A 21303-nucleotide genomic window follows, 5' to 3' on the forward strand; every position below is an offset into this window, starting at 1 on the left:
GAGTGGGTGGGGTACCCTCAAATATACACAACCAAAACAATAAACCTTTTTCCACCGCAGGAATTTTCCCATTTACCCGGGTGAATAAAGTTGACCCTGTGTTTCCACCAAAAACTACCCGGGTAGATTTAGTTCTTCAGGAACCTTTCGGATTTTCTCCTAGTTAGCTGGCGTGACGTGCCCATCGAGCTGCAACAATGCATTAAGGCTGACTGTTGCAACGCATCGGACATTTTCTAGCATCCAACATCAAACAACTCTTCCCTCAAACACGACCATCATCGCTCGCCTGCGACGGGAAGCTCACAAGCCAAATACTAGAGTGCATGAACATTGCTCCAAAGTACGGATTTTGTGTTGATTTATTGGGCATACAAAAGTAAACATTGAAATGTGCAAAGGCAGTGATATAGGATAAATTACTTCGCCGTCCAGCCCCTCCTTCCACACAAGAAAACTACCCAGGTGAACAGCTGATTTTAATACTTCCCAATGCTGTCTTATGTCAACCATGTGACTTGTGTCCCATATGTGACCATAGGATGAACTAATATACTACGGTATTAAGAATACAGTAGCCATAAACAGCTAGCTTCTAAAACTGGGGTGCCCAAAGTGCACCACAGGGGCCATCTGTCATTGGCCCGAGGCACATTACAAAAAACAAAAAATGCCAGCAAGAACTGGGAAAACAGCCAGAAACACAATAAGAAAAAGCCAAACTGTTGACATCAGCCAATAATAACGACACAAAGATTTGTCTTCAAAAACAAAACAAAAAAATACTTGTTTTTATATTTTCCTCCATAAAGAAAAATCTAATAATTTTTAGTTTTTAAATGTACATATAAAAATTATATATATATATATATATATATATATATATATATATATATATATATATATATATATATACATACACATACACATACATACGGTATATAATTTATATATATATTATATAAATACTTTTTATATAAGTAAAATAAAATAAAATATATATGTATATACACACATACATATATATATAAAATCTAAATCCCCTGAAGAGCAGAGAAACTTGTGAAACAGACTTGTAGGGATGAAATAGCCTCTGTGTTTTTTCCTGACCTAACGCAGTGGTTCTCAAATGGGGGTACGCGTACCCCTGGGGGTACTTGAAGGTATGCCAAGGGGTATGTGAGATTTTTTTAAAATGTCTGTCAAAAAGAACTGTGAAAAGAAATGCAACAATGCAATATTCAGTGTTGACAGCTAGATATTTTGTGGACATGTTCCATAAATATTGATGTTAAAGATTTCTTTTTTTGTGAAGAAAAGTTTAGAATTAAGTTAATGAATCCAGATGGATCTCTATTACAATCCCCAAAGAGAGCACTTTAAGTTGATGATTACTTCTATGTGTAGAAATCTTTATTTATAATTGAATCACTTGTTTATTTTTCAACAAGTTTTTAGTTATTTTTATATCTTTTTTTCCAAATAGTGCAAGAAATACCACTACAAATGAGCAATATTTTGCACTGTTATACAATTTAATAAATCAGAAACTGATGACATAGTGCTGTATTTTACTTCTTTATCTCTTTTTTTCAACCAAAAATGCTTTGCTATGATTAGGGGGTACTTGAAATAAAAAAACATTTCACAGGGGGTACATCACTGAAAAAAGGTTGAGAACCACTGACCTAACGTATGTATGTATGTATGTATGTATATATATATATATATATATATATATATATATATATATATATATATATATATGTATATGTATATACACACACATATAAAACCCCGTTGATGCAGGGCTAGATCTTGCATTGGTTTTTGGCTGAGACTAGTGACCTTGAACTCGAAAAGGATGGTGACTCCTGGTCTAGATAAAGTGCACAATAGCGCTTCTTTGAGACACACATTTAGTCTGAGACAAACACAGCTCACACAGACACACAAGACGGCCGCGTTATTTGTGTGTTTACCTTGTGCATAGAATACATAACATCCTGGGAGAAGTCGCCCTGCGCTTGCCCCTGCATGCCGTGGGCCGCGTTGGGGGTTCCGGGCCCCGGGCTGGGTCCCATCATACTGTGAACGGAGCCGGGCGACGGGTCCGGTCCGGGGCTGGGGCCCAGGATGGGGCCCGGCGAAAGGCCCGCACCCGGGGAAGGACCAGGATGGGACATACCACCAGTGGTGTCCGAAAGAGCGGACATCTACTGGTTGCTGACAGGACGGTGGCAGACACCTTTGGGGAAAGGAAAGAGGTGGGATGTCAGTGGTGTTCCCCAGTTTCATGCTCACATTTTTAAAAACATGCGTGTGTAGACTCTAAACTGTACATCAGTGTGAATGCTTCTTCGCCTAAAGCAGGGGTCTGCAACCCGCGGCTCCTGAGCCGCATGCGGCTCTTTGACCACTCTGATGCGGCTCAGCTGCATACTTGCCGACCCTCCTGATTTTCCCGGGAGACTTCCGGATTTCAGTGCCTCTCCCAGGGGTTTGGTGGTAGCAGGGGTGTATAATGTAGCCCGGAAGAGTTAGGGCTGCATGGGATTCTGGGAATTTGTGCTGTTGTGTTTATGTTGTGTTACGGTGCAGATGTTCTCCCGAAATGTGTTTGTCATTCTTGTTTGGTTTTGGTTCACAGAGTGGCGCATATTAGTAAGAGTGTTAAAGTTGTTTTATACGGCCACCGTCAGTGTAACCTGTGTGGCTATTGACCAAGTATGCCTTGCTGTCACTTACGTGCGCAAGCAGAAGCTGCATACAACGTGTGGCTGGGCTGACACGCTGTTTGTACAGGTTGTAGAGGGCGTTAAATGCTGTGCCATCACGGCACGCCCGTATTATTGTTGTTTGGGTGAAAATCAGCAGACGTTTGAGAGAATAGTTGCCCTGAAATTCGGGAGTCTCCCGCAAAAATCGGGAGGGTTGGCAAGTATGATGCTGTCAAGCGCCATTCATATAAAACTCGCGGGCCGCACTAACATTAAATTTTCATATTACGGTGCAGGCCGCGTGTCTGAGACCCCTGGTTTATACATAGCACAAAGCAAAAAAAAAACCTTGTATGCAGTGTTATGTCATTTTAAATTTCAAAAGAGTTTTGAGGCTCCCATTGTTTTCTTTAATTTGTGAAACTGGTCAAAATGGCTCTTTGAGTGGTAAAGGTTGCCGACCCCTGGCCTAAAGCAAGGGTGTCCAAACTTTTCCAGTAAGGGCCACATTCAGAAAAATTTAAGAATGCAGCGGCTTTGATACATTAAATGCTAAAAGCAAACCAGCGTACATCAATATATGCTAAGCGACCTGAGCAAAACATCCACGTTAGTTTTGTGTTATAGGTGACATGGGAAATTGGTGTAATATAATATGGGCTGTCAAAAATAACGATTTAACTCATGCGATTAATCACAAATATTTCATTAATCATGTGTACATGCAGAGTATTCACGCAATTTACTTTAATAATAATAATAGATTTATTTGTAAAAAGCACTTTACATTGAGCAAACAACCTCAAAGTGCTACTGTGTATTAAAAAAATTAAAAGATAATAAAAATAAAAACTAGAACAGCCTAATAGCTGGAATTAATATGCATATATCTAAAAAAAAGCTTTTTTTAAAAGAAGGGTTTTTAAGACTTTTGTAAAAGCATCCACAGTCTGTGATGCCCTCAGGTGGTCAGGGAGAGCGTTCCACAGACTGGGAGCGGGGGAGCAGAAAGCCCGGTCTCCCATTGTTCGTAGCTTTGTCCTCGGAGGTTGGAAGAGGTTAGCCTGTCCGGAGCGGAGGATTTGGGGGTGAGTAGTTCTTTCAGGTAGAGGGGGGCATTTCCATGGAGGCACTGGTGGGTTAGTAGGGAGACTTTGTATTCTATCCTGAGTGGAACAGGAAGCCAGTGAAGGGATTTGAGAATTGGTGTGATATGGTCGTATTTCCGCACTCTCATCAGGATCCTAGCAGCACTATTCTGTATTACTTTTACCTTCTTATCTATTCTCACAATAAAATTGCATTTGTGTACAAATACTGTTGTTTTTTGCTAATTGAAATTTGTAAGTACATTTTAATTATGCAAGCGAGTAATACCACTAGTAATGCTTTGATTAATCAGGGTAATAATGGTCAATGGTCTGTATTTATATAGCGCTTTACTATACCTGGAATGATAACCAAAGCGCTTTGCATTATACGTCACATTCACACGCACATTCACTCACTGATGGGGGAAGCTGCCAAGCGAGGCGCTCACCACGACCCATCAGGTGCAAGGGTGAAGTGTCTTGCCCAAGGACACAACGGCCGTTAATCATGATGAATCTGATTTGAAAAAAATATATTGACAGCACTACTTTTAAAGGGGAACATTATCACCAGACCTATGTAAGCGTCAATATATACCTTGATGTTGCAGAAAAAAGACCATATATTTTTTTAACCGATTTCCGAACTCTAAATGGGTGAATTTTGGCGAATTAAACGCCTTTCTAATATTCGCTCTCGGAGCGATGACGTCACAACGTGTCGTCACATCGGGAAGCAATCCGCCATTTTCTCAAACACCGAGTCAAATCAGCTCTGTTATTTTCCGTTTTTTCGACTGTTTTCCATACCTTGGAGACATCATGCCTCGTCGGTGTGTTGTCAGAGGGTGTAAAACACGAACAGGGACGGATTCAAGTTGCACCAGTGGCCCAAAGAGGCGAAAATGGCAAGAAATTGGACGTTTGTTCCGCACACTTTACCGACGAAAGCTATGCTACGACAGAGATGGCAAGAATGTGTGGATATCCTGCGACACTGAAAGCAGATGCATTTCCAACGATAAAGTCAAAGAAATCTGCCGCCAGACCCCCATTGAATCTGCCGGAGTGTGTGAGCAATTCAGGGACAAAGGTCCTCGGTAGCACGGCAAGCAATGGCGGCAGTTTGTTCCCGCAGACGAGCAAGCTAAACCCCCTGGATGTCTTGGCTCACACCGTCCCGAAGATGATCAAGAGAAGAATATCAACCCTAGCTTCCCTGGCCTGCTGACATGAGGGTATGTCTACAGAATATATTAATTGATGAAAACTGGGCTGTCTGCACTCTCAAAGTGCATGTTGTTGCCAAATGTATTTCATATGCTGTAAACCTAGTTCATAGTTGTTAGTTTCCTTTAATGCCAAACAAACACATACCAATCGTTGGTTAGAAGGCGATCACCGAATTTGTCCTGGCTTTCTCCCGTGTCGCTGGCTGTCGTGTCGTTTTCGTCGGTTTCGCTTGCATACGGTTCAAACCGATATGGCTCAATAGCTTCAGTTTCTTCTTCAATTTCGTTTTCGCTACCTGCCTCTACACTACAACCATCCGTTTCAATACATTCGTAATCTGTTGAATCGCTTAAGCCGCTGAAATCCGAGTCTGAATCCGAGCTAATGTCACTATAGCTTGCTGTTCTTTCCGCCATGTTTGTTTGCGTTGGCTTCACTATGTGACGTCACAGGAAAATGGACGGGTGTTTATAACGATGGTTAAAATCAGGCACTTTGAAGCTTTTTTTAGGGATATTGCGTGATGGGTAAAATTTTGAAAAAAACTTCCAAAAATATAATAAGCCACTGGGAACTGATTTTTAATGGTTTTAACCATTCTGAAATTGTGATAATGTTCCCCTTTAACATATCATAATAATAATTATCCCATCCATTTTCTACCGCTTGTCCAATTTGTCAATCAACCTATTCCCAGGTGCATGTTTCTGGCGGGTGGAGGAAGCCGGAGTACCCGGAGGGAACCCACGCAGTCACGGGGAGAACATGCAAACTCCACACAGAAAGATCCCGAGCTCGGGATTGAACCCAGGACTACTCAGGATCTTCGTATTGTGAGGCACATGCACTAACCCCTGTCGCACCGTGCTGCCTAATAATGAATTAATTTTATTTGTACAATCTGACAAGGGCCAATAAAAAACAAGTTCAAGCCGAAATTGGGCCCCGGGCCACTTTTTGGACACCCCTGGTCTACAGCGTAAACCCTGGGATTGACTGGTGATAAATCCAGGGCGTAACCCACCTGTCGCCCCTGTTGGCTTTAGTTCAAAGTAAGAAAACTGACTAATTAAACAAAGGATAATTTCAACTTTTTAGGCAACTGTATGATAATACACTGGCAGTCAGTTCATTTTCAATTACCAGTATCAATACTTGTGCAGACCTATGGAGGTTAAATTGTGTCTTTAATACAAAAGCTTGTTTTGGACAGTGAATTTATGTAACTGAATTGTTTTTTTACATCAAATTATACTGACAATATAATTGAATACAAATGCAGTGAAAAAAAATGAGTGTAAAACAATTCAATGTATACAGATCAGTGCAAAAATAAATCAGTGCAGAAATATTTGCTGCTTCAAAACTCAACACCCACTTCCAGTCATTTAAGCCTTAAGCACCTCATTGGCTGCTTCTGAGACAGGATTGATTGAGTCTTAATTTAACATAAGTGAGCCATGACTTTTTGAATCAACAAATATGTTTTTCAGTGAATGTTTCTGCACTGACTTTGTATTCAATCACTTTTACACTGAATCTTAACACGATGAATTTCAAACCTTTATTTTGACAAACTGAATTTCTCAACACACACCTTTTGCTCAGAAATTTGCATTCTATGAAATTGTCAGCATTATTTGACGTAAAAAAAAAATGCACTTCACAAAATTCAAGTGCAAAAAATTCAGTGACATAAATTGGTTGGTTGGCTGAAGTTTATTTCGAACATTTATACAGTATCAATAAGGGAAAATCACATATTTTACACTTCTTTACAGCATGTCCGAACAGAAACAGGAAGAAACAAGGCTTACTTAATCATACCCTTTTCGATATGATCTTACTCTCAAAAGGTTCATGACGTCTATCATAAATCTTCCTGTTACTTTGTAAACACTTGTTTGAACAGCCTCTTTTACTGGATCACATCAGTACAATGTTTGACTTCTTTGCTTAATACGTTCCATCATTTAAGGAGTCATCAGGGGTGTGAAACTCATTTTAGATCGGGGGCCACACGGAGAAAAATCTACTCCAAAGTGGGCCGGACTGATAAAATCACAGCACGATAACTTAAAAATAAAGACAACTTCGGATTGTTTTCTTTGTTTAAAAATTGAACAAGCACATTCTGAAAATGTACAAATCATAACATCGTTGGATTTTTTTTACACTTACAAATAGTATTCCATCTTTATTTGTGTCATGTCTGTGTGATCATGTTTTTGTCTTAGTCATGTTTTATTTAGTTATTGGACTTTTTAGTTTCTGGCTTTTCACTCCCTTGTCTTGTTTCCATGATTACCCATTAGTTTCACCTGTTCCACGTTTGGACTCATTGTGCACTCTTGTTTGTCACCATAGCAACCATTAGTTTTCACCTGTCACGTCACGCACCTGTTTCACGTTTTGAGTCACGCACCTGTTTTCGTTAATCATGTCTGTAGTATTTAAGTTCATTGTTTTTCAGTTTGTCTTTCTGGTGACATCCCCGCATTTATGCTTCTGCGCACTCTCCACACCCTTATGACCCTTGCTACTCTTTTTTCATGCCGGTTCCATGCCAAGTAAGTTTTTGTTTATTAAGCCACAGTTAGTGTTTTGTTTAGTTGTTCATAGTTTCTGCCAATGTGCAAGTTCTGGGTTTATAGTCTAGTTTTGTACCTCCGCCCCTGTGCGCGCCTTTTGTTTGATCCTTTTTTTGTAGTTTTAGTGTTTAAATAAATCATGTATTCCCCTTCACGCCACGTATGGTCCAAATCTTTTGCACCTCGGGAGAACAAACCACGCCATAGTCCAAGTCGTGACAATTTGTCGTTATTTATACTTTCTGAATAAATGATGTGATAATGTCAATCAATCAGTCAACTCATTGGTGTTAATTTTCAATCTATCAAGATAAAAAGAGAATATCAAAATCAAATTACGGGATGTTATTTATGTAGTTTGATCATTTTCCTCGACTGGTGCACTAACATCACGTGGTTTATGTTTTTGACATATGTAGCATCATCTACAAAGATACAAAGAATTGCTATTGCGACATCCAGTGGACACATTTAGAACAGCAGTTTCTTTCATTCAAAAATTTCGGCTAATTTTTAAACTTAGCAAACTCATCCCGCGGGCCGGATTTAAGCTGTTCAGGCCCGCGGGCCATACGTTTGACTCCCCTGTGCTAAAGGTTTTAAGTGTTGTACATGCGTACAAATGTTTTAAGTGAGGTTTTTCCTCTTAGGTTATATTAGGCTTCTTTTGTTGAAAAGAATGCACTTTGGGCACCCCAGTTGTACAAGCTAACTGTTTATGGCGACTATATAAAGTTAAAGTAGCAATGATTGTCACACACACACAAGGTGTGGCGAAATTATTCTCTGCATTTGACCCATCACCCTTGATCACCCCTGGGAGGTGAGGGGAGCAGTGAGCGGCAGCGGTGGCCGCACCCGGGAATAATTTTTGTTGATTTAACCCCCAACACCAACCCTAAAAGCTGAGTGCCAAGCAGGGAGGTAATGGTCCCATTTTATTCTTAATACCGTAGTATATTTGTTCATCCTATGGTCACATATGGGACACAAGTCGCATGGTTGTCTTATGTCAGCATTGGGAAGTATTAAAATCAGCTGTTCACCTGGGGAGTTTTCTTGTGTAGTAAAGAGGGGCTGGACAGCGAAGTAATTGATCGTATATCACTGCCTTTGCACATTTCAATGTTTACTTTTGAATGCCCAATAAATCAACACAAAATCCGTACTTTGGAGCAATGTTCACGCACTCTAGTATTTGGCTTGTGAGTGATGATGGTCATGGTTGAGGGAAGAGTTGTTTGTAACTGCACCAAATAATTTTGGATTTAATAAATAAAGGGTCTGTATGTTCTCTATAACCAACATTATGTATTCTTTTAACTGATGTATTTTGTAAGTGAATATGATGTGCTTTTGTGGTTATTTCCCCCTTATAGCTCAGTGTCAAAAAAGTGTTTGCAATGTGGACACAATTTAACCTCTATACCAGGCCTGGGCAATTATTTTGACTTTTTTGAGAAAAAAATGTGTCTGAGGGCCAGTATATCTGATTTTTAGGAACACTAATACAAAACCTCTCAATAATGTCTGATTGAATGCTAAAAACGTTATGACAGACCACCTTGAAAAATGGAATGGAATTTTAGTTTTTTTTTTTACTGAATGAGACACCCAGAATGTACATGAAAATAAAGAATTTGTGATTTACAATATTAACTATGACCGATAAAACACTGAATATTGACAACAGATGAACGTCACACCCCCTCCCCATCCACATATTTTACAATCAAGCGAAACGCAACAAAAATGCAACAAACACAGCGAAATATGAACGCGAAGGGTAAAAAAAACAAAAAAACATCTACAATCTGATACATCACTAAACTTTAGAACTTTATTGTAAAAATCCCCTGCCACATCTGTCCCTGACTCCCGCATTTCAGGCTCTGGAAACACTGTGGAAACGCTCCCCACCCACACTCCTTTGTGCCTCGTCTGAGCTGCTGTGACTTAGATTACCATAGTGACTAGTCCATCCATCCATCCATTTTTTCTACCGCTTGTCCCTTTCGGAGTCGCGGGGGGGTGCTGGAGCCTATCACAGCTGCATTCGGGCGGAAGGCGGGGCGCGCCCTGGGCAAGTCGCCACCTCATCACAGGGCCAACACAGATAAACAGACAACATTCACACTCACATTCACACACTAGGGACCATTTAGTGTTGCCAATCAACCTATCCCCAGGTGCATGTCTTTGGAGGTGGGAGGAAGCCGGAGTACCCGGAGGGAACCCACGCAGTCACGGAGAGAACATGCAAACTCCACACAGAAAGATCCCGAGCCCAGCATCAAACCCAGGACCTAGTTTATCATGCAATAGCGCACATTCCCACCATTGAAATACTTTGTAGAGTTCAACAGTAATGTGAAAACATCACTGCACATCATAATGGCAGCTACCGTTTCCATCTTCAAGATCTAAAAAAATTATTTGGGAATGTCCGGCGGGCCAGATTGAAAAGCTCAATGGCGGCCCCCCGGGCCTTAATTTGCCCAAATCTGTGCTAGACCAAGGAAAACATCAAAGTGTTAAGAAATTAAAGTAAAATGCACAGCAAAACAACCGAAGAACAAATAGCCGAAAACTGGAGTCATCGTCTGTGTAAAACCCACCTAATGGAAACGGGATTTAAATACAGAAACGTGTTACGATTTAGAAGGCATTTAAAGATCGCTTATAGAATATTCATGCATAATATGAGATGAATTGATGTTGTCTATGAATGTTCTCGTTCATCCAAGTCCTTATCATCTCAGGGCGTTGAGTCGATCGCAACTGGACTGTCCGGTTTGTCTTAGAAGACGTTTCGTCTCTCGTTCAAGAAGGCATTCATCAGTTCATGCTCATAGACTTAGGCCATGTCGCCACTAAGTCGTTTAACCCCTTAAACGAATAATTATTTAGCCTAAGCCCCGTTTCAGCAGCACTAAACCAGCGTTTAAGGTCCCCCTCCTCGGACAATTGTTTACACGGCTAAGTGTGCGGTGTATTTCTTGAATCTCCGGCACTTAGCTTTGTATGGACTCATTGATCGTTTACAAACTGTACATACATACACGTACACACACACACACACACACACAAACACACATATACAGTATGTATACACATATATATATATATATATATATATATATACACACACACATATAATATAATATATATATATACGTGTGTGTATATTTATATATATATACATATATATATATATATATATATATATATATATATATATATATATATATATATATATATATATATACATAAGGGATGTCCCGATCCGATATTTGGATCGGATCGGCCGCCGATATTTGCCAAAAAGTGCGTATCGGCAAGGCATGGGAAAATGCCGATCCAGATCCAGTTTTAAAAAAAACTCCGGTCCGTGTTTTTCAACGCACCGATTTAAATAATACATTCCACTTTTCTGCTGCTCCCTAATTCCCGTTCCGCATTTTCCAGCACACCTTCAACACATCCACAGGTCTGTGGATTCTCACGCAGTTGCTTTTAGCTGCTGGCATTACACGACAGGCTCTTCTCACTCTTTCCTGTGTCTCCCTCTCACAGACAGCAAGCGCACTTTCTTACACACGTCACATACTGTCACGTCATACGTCACATACTGTCACGTCATACGTCACATACGTATACGTCCTCTCCCAGCAGAGAGGTAGCAGCATGGCTAACGTTAGCTGTGATGCTAGCGCAGCCGTGTGACCAACGTTCTCTCTAAGGTGCGCGCTTGTGCAATTGCGCACTGCTCAATCGTCCTCTGCGCATAGCAATTATATGCCACGCACAAAATCAAATAAAAAAATAAGCGCATAACAATTTTCGACACACGGACACGACAGAGAAAACAGTTTTCGTCATCATTGTTCAAATATTGTGACGTCTGTCGAGACGTTTATCTCCATTCGGTGCCACACGCCCACACCATCAAAATGCAGAGGCAAAAATGTCCACATTTGTGATATTTTTAGTTGTGATTTCCTTCTCTGCATGACAGTTTAAAAGTAGCATATATTAATGCAGTATGAAGAAGAATGTTTTAATGTAGACAGGCAAGCCTTGAAAGAAAATTTTGAAAATCAAGACTACATTTCCTGCAAATGGGTGCATTTCTACCCTATATTTTAACTTTAGATTTATTCTCATATCAAACTCTTTTGGCTGTCTTTTTGACACTTACATCCGGCGCCCCCCTCCACACCCTGGATTATAAATAATGTAAATAATTCAATGTGATTATCTTGTGTGATGACTGTATTATGATGATAGTATATATCTGATAGTATATATCTGTATCATGAATCAATTTAAGTGGACCCCGACTTAAACAAGTTGAAAAACGTATTGGGGTGTTACCATTTAGTGGTCAATTGTACGGAATATGTACTTCACTGTGCAACCTACTAATAAAAGTCTCAATCAATCAATCAATACACATAGAATCATCATACTGCTGTGATTATATGCATCAAGTGTTCATTCAAGGCTAAGGCAAAATATCGAGATATATATCGTGTATCGCAATATGGCCTTAAAATATCGCAATATTAAAAAAGGCCATATCGCCCAGCCCTAGTTCAATGATGCCATTTCTGTTTGTCATGTATAATTTTGTCTATTTTGTGTTTATCCTTGAATAAACAGGTCAGTTTCTTGTTACCAACCATTGTGTATTATTCAAACTCCCCTAATTCAGCTGGCTAGTTGTTATCAAGAGTATTAAAACCCTTTTCAACATGATTCTGACAACTAAGTAGGCTAAATAACTTTAAACTTTAATACCAGTATTGGTCAGTATCGGTATCGGTCAGTATCGGTATCGGATCGGAAGTGCAAAAACAATATCGGTATCGGATCGGAAGCGCAAAAACCTGGATCTGGACATCCCTAATATGGCATATATATATATATATATATATATATATATATATATATATATATATATATATATACATATATATATACATACATATATATATATATATATATATATATATATATACATACATATATACATACATACATATGTATATATATATATATATATATATATATATACACACATACATACATATGTATATATATATATATATATATACACACACATACATACCGTATTTTCCGCACTATAAGCCGCACCTAAAAACCACAAATTTTCACAAAAGCTGACAGTGCGGCTTATAACCCGGTGCGCCTTATAAATGGATTAATATAAATATTTATTTTCATAAAGTTTCGGTCTCGCAACTACGGTAAACAGCCGCCATCTTTTTTCCCCGTAGAAGAGGAAGCGCTTCTTCTTCTATGGTAAGCAACTGCCAAGGTAAGCACCCGCCCCCGTAGAAGAGGCAGCGCTTCTTCTTCTACGGTAAGCAACCACCCGCCCCCGTAGAAGAAGAAGCGTGCGGGTATTACGTTTCATTTCCTTTGTGTGTTCCATGTTGATATACGACTCCATGCGCGCCCACATCACAGATGGTGTCAAAAAACAAGTGAAGCACACAAATACAACACTCGCCGTCATTCCGGGTGGATTAACCAAAGAACTCCAACCGCTCGATATTGGTGTCAACAGGGCATTTAAAGCACGACTGCGAACGGCGTGGGAACAATGGATGACCGAAGGCGAACACACCTTCACTAAGACAGGGAGACAGCGCCGGACGACATACGCCAACATCTGCCAGTGGATTGTAAATGCCTGGGCGAATATTTCGGTCACAACTGTGGTCCGAGCTTTCCGGAAGGCAATGACTTCCGTATTCGCCCAACTTTTTAATTCGGACACCGAAGGAGAAGAATTCGAGGGATTTATGAATGAAGAATAACTTCAGAAAGTGAGCGTTATGTTTATTTTGTGTGTTGTGACATTAACGTTCGAGCAACAGTAAGTTATTGATGTTATTGCTCTGCACTATTTTGAATTTTACTATGTTTGTGATTGCACATTTGCACATTACCGTACATTTTGGGAGTGAACAGAGTTGTTAGAACGCTGGTTTTTAATATATTATTAAAGTTTGACTGACCTATCTGACTGCTTTTTTGACATTCCCTTTAGCGCAGTTAGATGCGGCTTATAACACGGAGCGGCTTATAGGTGGACAAAGTTTTGAAATATGCCGTTCATTGAAGGCGCGGCTTATAACCCAGGGCGGCTTATGGTGCGGAAAATACGGTACATACATACATACATATATATATATATATATATATATATATATATATATATATATATATATATATATATACATACATATACATACATATATATATATACACATACATACATATATATATATATATATATATATACACACACATATATATATATATATATATACACACACATACATATATATATATACACACACATACATATATATATATACACATATATACATACATACACATACATATATACATACATACATACATACATACATACATATATATATATATATATATATATATATATACAAACATACACACACATACATACATATATATACATACAGATGCGCGGTTTGCGGGCACAACCGCGGAGTCCGCGGATTATCCGCGGATCGGGCGGATGAAATTTAAAAAAATTAGATTTTATCCGCGGGTCGGGTCGGGTCGGGTGGTTGAAATAAAAAAAAAATTGATTTTAAAAAGATTCAGGCGGGTGGCAGTTAAACCAATTCGAAAATATATATACATAGTTAAATGTTGTTACCCACATACGAAAAACGAGCAGGCACCTGCTGCATATGCCACAACAGAAGACGAAAAAAAAAAGAGATGGACACTTTTACGGAGCGGAGAAGGGACGCCTCGCCGGGGTCTGGGACCGAGGCCCCTTCCCCCGAGAGGGCCCCACCGGGAGCCGTAGCTGAGGCGATCTGCGTGAAGGGCCCGACGCACGTCCAGGGTCACCACCGCGCCCACTGCACCGACACCCCGCCTCGTCCGCCTTCGCCGCGGCCGGCGTCACGCGCAGCAGGTAAGCAGCTTACCTGCCCGCCACCCCCGTGGCCGGGGGCTCGTAACAGGGGTCACTCCGCGCGCTCCGCCCGCGCAGCTTACCTGCCCGCCACCCCCATTGCCGGGGGCGCGTAACAGGGGTCACTCCGTGCGCAGTGCGCTCACGAAAGGGGTGGGGCTCACCCTGGTTGATATAGACAGCAGCTAGGACGGTGGCCATGGAAGTTGGAACCCGCTAAGGAGTGTGTAACAACCCACCTGCCGAATCAACTAGCCCTGAAAATGGATGGCGCTGGAGCGTCGGGCCCATATACCCGGCCGTCGCCTGCAGCGAGACGCGCTTGGAGGTGCGCTCAGCGCGGCTCCCATATGATTGCGCACTGGTGTGCGTCTGGGTCGTGACAGCGTGGCACGCGAATGTCTGTGCTGCATTGGATCAGTCTCCTTTCTTTAACAGGCAAAAGCTTTATAACCTCACTAATGCCTTGCATCGTCTATATTAGATATATAACAACGGGCGGGTGCGGGCGGATGCGGTTCTGATCAAATGTTACATCGGGTGGATGGCGGATGGTTGACGACTTTCTGATGCGGTTGCGGATGAAATAATTGCCTATCCGCGCATCTCTAACACACACACACATATATATATATACACACATATATATACTAAATTGGCCCTAGAGTGTGAATGTTGTCTGTTGTCTATCTGTGTTGGCCCTGTGATGAGGTGGCGACTTGTCCAGGGTGTACGCCGCCTTCTGCCCGAATGCAGCTGAGATAGGCTCCAGCACCCCCGCGACCCCAAAAGGGACAAGCGGTAGAAAATGGATGGATATATACATATATATATATATACACACACACACATATATATATATATATATATACACACACACATATATGTATATTTACATACATATATGTGTGTGTATATACGGTATACACATGTGGATATATATATATACATATAAAAAATAAATTGTGACAACAACCAATGCTGAGTTAGTGTCATAAGCTACAAAACAGCAGTAATGACACAATATAGTGTAAAAAACATTGTTATGAAATCGTATTCAATGTGAGATAGCAGCATTAGCTTAGCAGCGTTAATGACAGCGAAAGCAGACTTGATTGGATCGCGGCTCCCCCAAAAAACGGTGGCCATCATTACGCTACCTGGCATCAAAGTGGGCGCACCGAGCTTCGCTCCAGGTAAACCCGCACACCACCCGTGACATTTATTGACCCGACTATGTTAGTCGCGTCACCATAAATGACCCATTTATGGTCATTTCGTGGCTTCCCGCCCGCCTCGTCTCCCCCCGTCAAGGTTCGCACGGAGCCGAGGGCTCAGCTAGCGGCTAAGCTAACGTTAGCCACCATGGCGCGTGTAGCCTCGCACTGCTAGCTGGCCTGTGGGGTCCATCATGTCCTCCCCCAAAACAAAACAAAAAAAGTTTTGACAGCTATGAAGCACGCAGCGCGGTGAAATGGCGTTAGCGGCGAGGCGTAAATAAACAGTTTACCTTCCAGGCTGTGGCGAAAGTGCGCGGAGCGCGAGTCAGATGGAAATATTATGTTTGTCTTAAAATATGACTGCAGCCGTCAAGTTCACTCCCCCCCTCCCTTCCTGCTGTTTTGCTGACATATTTAAAGTTGAGCTCCCTGTCGACGCCCCTCATTGGACGATCCTCACAGGACGTCCCGCCCTTCTCGTAAGGTGATTGGCTACTGTGCCCTGTCGATCACTATGTGCTTTCCTGGGTGTGTGTTTGCGTTTCTGTAACTTTTATGGCTGACACGTTCAAACTAGTTTAAAATAGGACTTTTTTGTCAACCAGACTTTGTGTAACGTTTTTATAATGCATTAAAACGGTTTTATTACTAACATCATCACTATTTGGTCCACTATCAACGATGTTTTGCTTACACTTTGACATTTTCTTAGTTTCAAACCTGTAAAGTTTATTTCTGCTGTGTGGTGCTGTTTGCATCTGCATGTAAAGTTCCTATTTGGTGTTGCACTGTTGCCATTGACATCTGCACATGGGCCATTCCACCGATTTGGTGCCATTTGCTTGTTGTAACGCTCTCAAAATAAACTTGCATGTCCTTTTTCTAATTATAAATCAAAAGTTGCACAAATTAAATTACTCAGAAAATGTATAAGATCATTTGAAGGAACTTTGTAAATTCTGTATATAATTCTTAAGCCAAAAATTATTCATACATATATTTAGATATATATATATATATATAAAATGTATATGTATATATACATATATATATATATATATATGTATATGTATATGTGTATGTATATATATATATATATATATATATATATATATATATATATATATATATATATATATATATATATATATATATATAAATGGGAACTGCACATTTGGAATTCTATACATTACCATTTCAGCGAATCTGTCCCTTTTGCCAATAGAAAAAAAAAAATCTCATATATATATATATATGTATATATATATATATATACGTATATGTATATGTATATACATAGATACATATATATATATATATATATATATATATATATATATATATATATATATATATATATATATATATATATATATATATATATATATATGTATGTATGGGTGGGAAAAAAATCACAAGACTATTTCATCTCTACAGACTATTTCATCTCTACAGGCCTGTTTTCATGAGGGGGGGTACCCTCAATCATCAGGAGAATCTCCTGATGATTGAGGGTACCCCCCCTCATGAAACAGGCCTGTAGAGATGAAATAGTCTTGTGATTTTTTTCCCACACATACATATATTGCGCTCTACTACGGTATCGAGCACTATTTTTTGGATAACCTTATTAAGACATATATATATATATATATATATATATATATATGTATATATATATATATATATATATATATATATATATATATATATATATATATATATATATATATATCCATCCCATTCATTTTCTACCGCTTGTCCCTTTTTGTATGTATATATATATATATATATATATATATATATATATATATATATATATATATATATATATATATATATATATAGATATATATATGAATGCAGCTGAGATATGCTCCAGCGACCCCCCGCGACCCCAAAAGGGACAAGCGGTAGAAAATGAATGGGATGGATGGATATATATATATATATATATATATATATATATATATATATATATATATATATATATATATATATATATATATATATATATATATATATATATATACTGTACTTTACTACAATATACGTTGAGTATTTAGTTATTAGTACAGTTATTTTATTTAATAGTTTGAGGTATATTTTGGTACAGTTATTTTTCAGATACTGAAAACAACACATTTTCTCAATGTCCTTTGTGGTGAACATTAGGATTTATTACTGCTACTTGACATATAAATTTATTTATTTTTTTAAATGTACAAGAAAAAACAGCATATCATTATTTAGTGTATGACAAAAAACGTGTGGCAATGTACAAAATGTACAAAAAAAAGAAAGAAAAAATTAGGTGATGATTGCCAAAGTTGTCTTCTATTAAGATAACTATAGAAAAAATATATATTACATTAATTATTTTTTAAAAAGTGTTTCTTTCAACAAAATAGTAGATAAAATTATGGAATTGGTTTTGGACAAAAACTTATCCCGGTTTCCATACTGTCTCGGTTATTGTATGGTCAACAATTGCGCATAACAAACAACTTTGTTCGCCTGCGTATTTTTTTATCCAAATCAAATGCCCAAACAAATAATCCCACCCATTTGTGACTTAGTATGTGTGTTTTTTTAATGACTAGCACTGCAAAATAAGCCATAATGGGGCCAAAAAAAGTTGCAAGTGGCAGAGCCTTCCAATTCTCTTTGTTTGTACAGCACATTTCAAAAAACAATAATTTTTCACAAAGTGCTGCACAGTACAAAAGCAGGATCAAACTAAGGACAGTCTAATGTAAGAAACATTTAACTTAAAATAATACATAAAAGAAAAGAAAATAGACTAAAATCTCACAACTCTCATGCTGATTTTAACATCTATGAGTAAAAATATGTTTTCGGACGTGATTTAAAACGCATTAAAGAGAGAGTCGTTCGAATAACCAGTTGGAGATTGTTCCAAACGTTCGGAGCCACAGCAGAAAAAGCACAATCCCCTTTGGGTTTTAACCTGGTTTTTGGGACGAGAAGGAGAAATTGTTCAGCAGACCTCAGCGAGCCTGTGGGGGTGTAGATTTTCAAGAGGTCTGAAATATATTGTGGTGCTAATCCGTTAAAATATTTTAAAAATAGGCAATTCTATTTTAAAATGAATTCTAACTGTGAGTAATGTGCTCATGTTTTTTTTGTGCCAGCTAAAAGGCGAGCGACAGCATTTTGATAAAGAAGGTGAGGAACACCATCGGATTCAAGGAAGAACTCTCTTCTTCCACTCCTTCTTCTCCGCTCATTCGCCAACAGGAGTCTTCAGTAAAGGTAGAAGTCACGTTCAAATATTCATTTCTCCATTTAATTAGTCATTGATGTCAAATTTCATATTGTTTTCTGTATGTAAAACTAAAAGTATTCTCTGTAAAATGGGTTCATATTGGATTGGATTCATTTCGTTTTACATCATTTCTTATGGAACGGATAATAACAAAAACAAAGGTATCACTAAATGGCACATGATAGACTAGACTTGATTGTCCACTGCAAAGGACAACGCATAAAAAAATAATTAATTCCCTGAAAACTAAAACTGTTATTTTTGATATTCTTAGTTTGTATTTCTATTATTTTTGTGGGGTTTAAAAAAAAAAAATTGACCCTGCTTTTTATCCTCTCATAGGACACTCTTACATTTTAACCACAAGGTGGCAGCAAAGGCCAAGAGTTTAAGCGCTCCCTGGTTTATTATGTGTGACACAGGTGACCTGAAACGTTTCTGCCTTGATCTTGGGCCCTCTCTTTTTTATCCCCTCGCCCCGTCCCCCCCGCAAAAAGGATGTGGATGTAAATGTTACCCAAATAAAGAAACCCAAGTAACTCTGCGGCGTCCCCTCAGAATTCATCGAGCCAGGAAAAGGCTGGGCCGCAGTCATTTGGCAGTGAAAGGGCGCGCGGTTAGCGGCGCTGCCGTCACCTTGAAAGGCTCCGGTGGACCAGTCGGTGGCGTGACATTTTATTCAAATTCAATGGGACGTCCATTCAGGCCTCGTCCTTTGATGTGTCCTTGCATCGTTAAAAAATAAAAAAAATAAGACTACGTATATTTTGTGTAAAATATTAATTCCTAATTTCTGATATGGTGCATGTAGATGCTGATGACGTGCTTTTTTTTGTCATCAAGCATGACCAAAATACAGGTGAATACTATGTTAGGTGCAGTTGCAATACAATATAAAAAAAATAACATGTTAAAATAAATAGTTGTAGGAACAAGACATTAATACAACGTTGATTACACATACATGTCCTTTAAAACTGACTTTGAAACAACGCTGATGTATAGTCGTATTTATAAATTCAGACAACGTTCATGTCTAGCGTTGGATCCAGACTGTTGTTTTGGAAATGACCAAATTTCAATGGTCAAATCAACGTCACAACCTGACATTGAATAAACGCTGTCAAAGCGCATTCCACGTTGTATTTGTGTTGTAGAATTTTTGGTTGGAAAATGATCAAATTTCAATGGTCAAATCAACGTCACAACCTGACATTGAATAAATGTCGTCAAAAAGGATGTTGTTTCAACGTTGTATTTGTGTTGTAGAATATTGGTTGGGAAAATGACCAAATTTCAATGGTCAAATCAACGTCGCAACCTGACATTGAATAAACGTCAAAAAATATGTTGTTTCAACGTTGTATTTGTAGGATATTTTTGGGCGAACTGACCAAATTCCAATGGTCCAATCAACGTCACAACCCGACATTGATTAAACGTCGTCAAAAAGCATGTTGTTTCAATGTTGTATTTATGTTGTAGAATATTTTTTGGGAATTGCCCAAATTTCATTGGTCAAATCGATGTCAGAACCTGTCATTGAATAAACGTCGTCAAAAAGCATGTTGTTTCAACGTTGTATTTGTGTTTTAGAATTTTGGTTGGAAAATGACCAAATTTCAATGGTCAAATCAACGTCACAACCTGACATTGAATAAACGTTGTCATAAAGCATGTTGTTTCAACGTTGTATTTGTGTTGTAGAATTTTGGTTGGAAAATGACCAATTTTCAATCGTCAAATCAACGTCGCAACCTGAGATTGAATAAACGTAAAAAAATATGTTGTTTCAACGTTGTATTTGTAGGATATTCTTGGGGGAACTGACCAAATTCCAATGGTCCAATCAACGTCACAACCCGACATTGATTAAACGTAGTCAAAAAGGATGTTGTTTCAACGTTGTATTTGTGTTGTAGAATATTTTTTGGGAAAATTACCAAATTTCATTGATCAAATCAGCGTCACAACCTGACATTGAATAAACGTCGTCAAAAAGCATGTTGTTTCAACGTTGTATTTGTGTTGTAAAATTTTGGTTGGAAAATGACCAAATTTCAATGGTCAAATCAACGTCACAACCTGACATTGAATAAACGTCAAAAAAAGCATGTTATTTCAACGTTAAATTTGTGTTGTATATTTTTTGT

At 38.8% G+C, this 21303-nt stretch overlaps 1 protein-coding gene across 3 annotated transcripts in view; it reads right to left on the minus strand.

Annotated features, from left to right (window-relative positions):
* The window catches only part of smarca2 (SWI/SNF related BAF chromatin remodeling complex subunit ATPase 2), a 167431-nt gene extending 151168 nt beyond the window's left edge, over positions 1 to 16263 (minus strand). For all 3 annotated transcript variants that reach the window (XM_061980411.1, XM_061980410.1, XM_061980409.1), the window contains exons 1-2: positions 16152 to 16263; positions 1983 to 2248 (exon numbers count right to left, since the gene is read on the minus strand). In XM_061980411.1, coding sequence (XP_061836395.1) covers positions 1983 to 2216 — 234 coding nt within the window. In that variant the 5' untranslated portion in view covers positions 2217 to 2248; positions 16152 to 16263. The remainder of the gene's footprint in view (positions 1 to 1982; positions 2249 to 16151) is intronic.
* Positions 16264 to 21303: the final 5040 nt, after the last annotated feature.

This window comes from Nerophis lumbriciformis, linkage group LG20 (genome assembly GCF_033978685.3).
Source record: "Nerophis lumbriciformis linkage group LG20, RoL_Nlum_v2.1, whole genome shotgun sequence".
NCBI lineage: Eukaryota > Metazoa > Chordata > Actinopteri > Syngnathiformes > Syngnathidae > Nerophis > Nerophis lumbriciformis.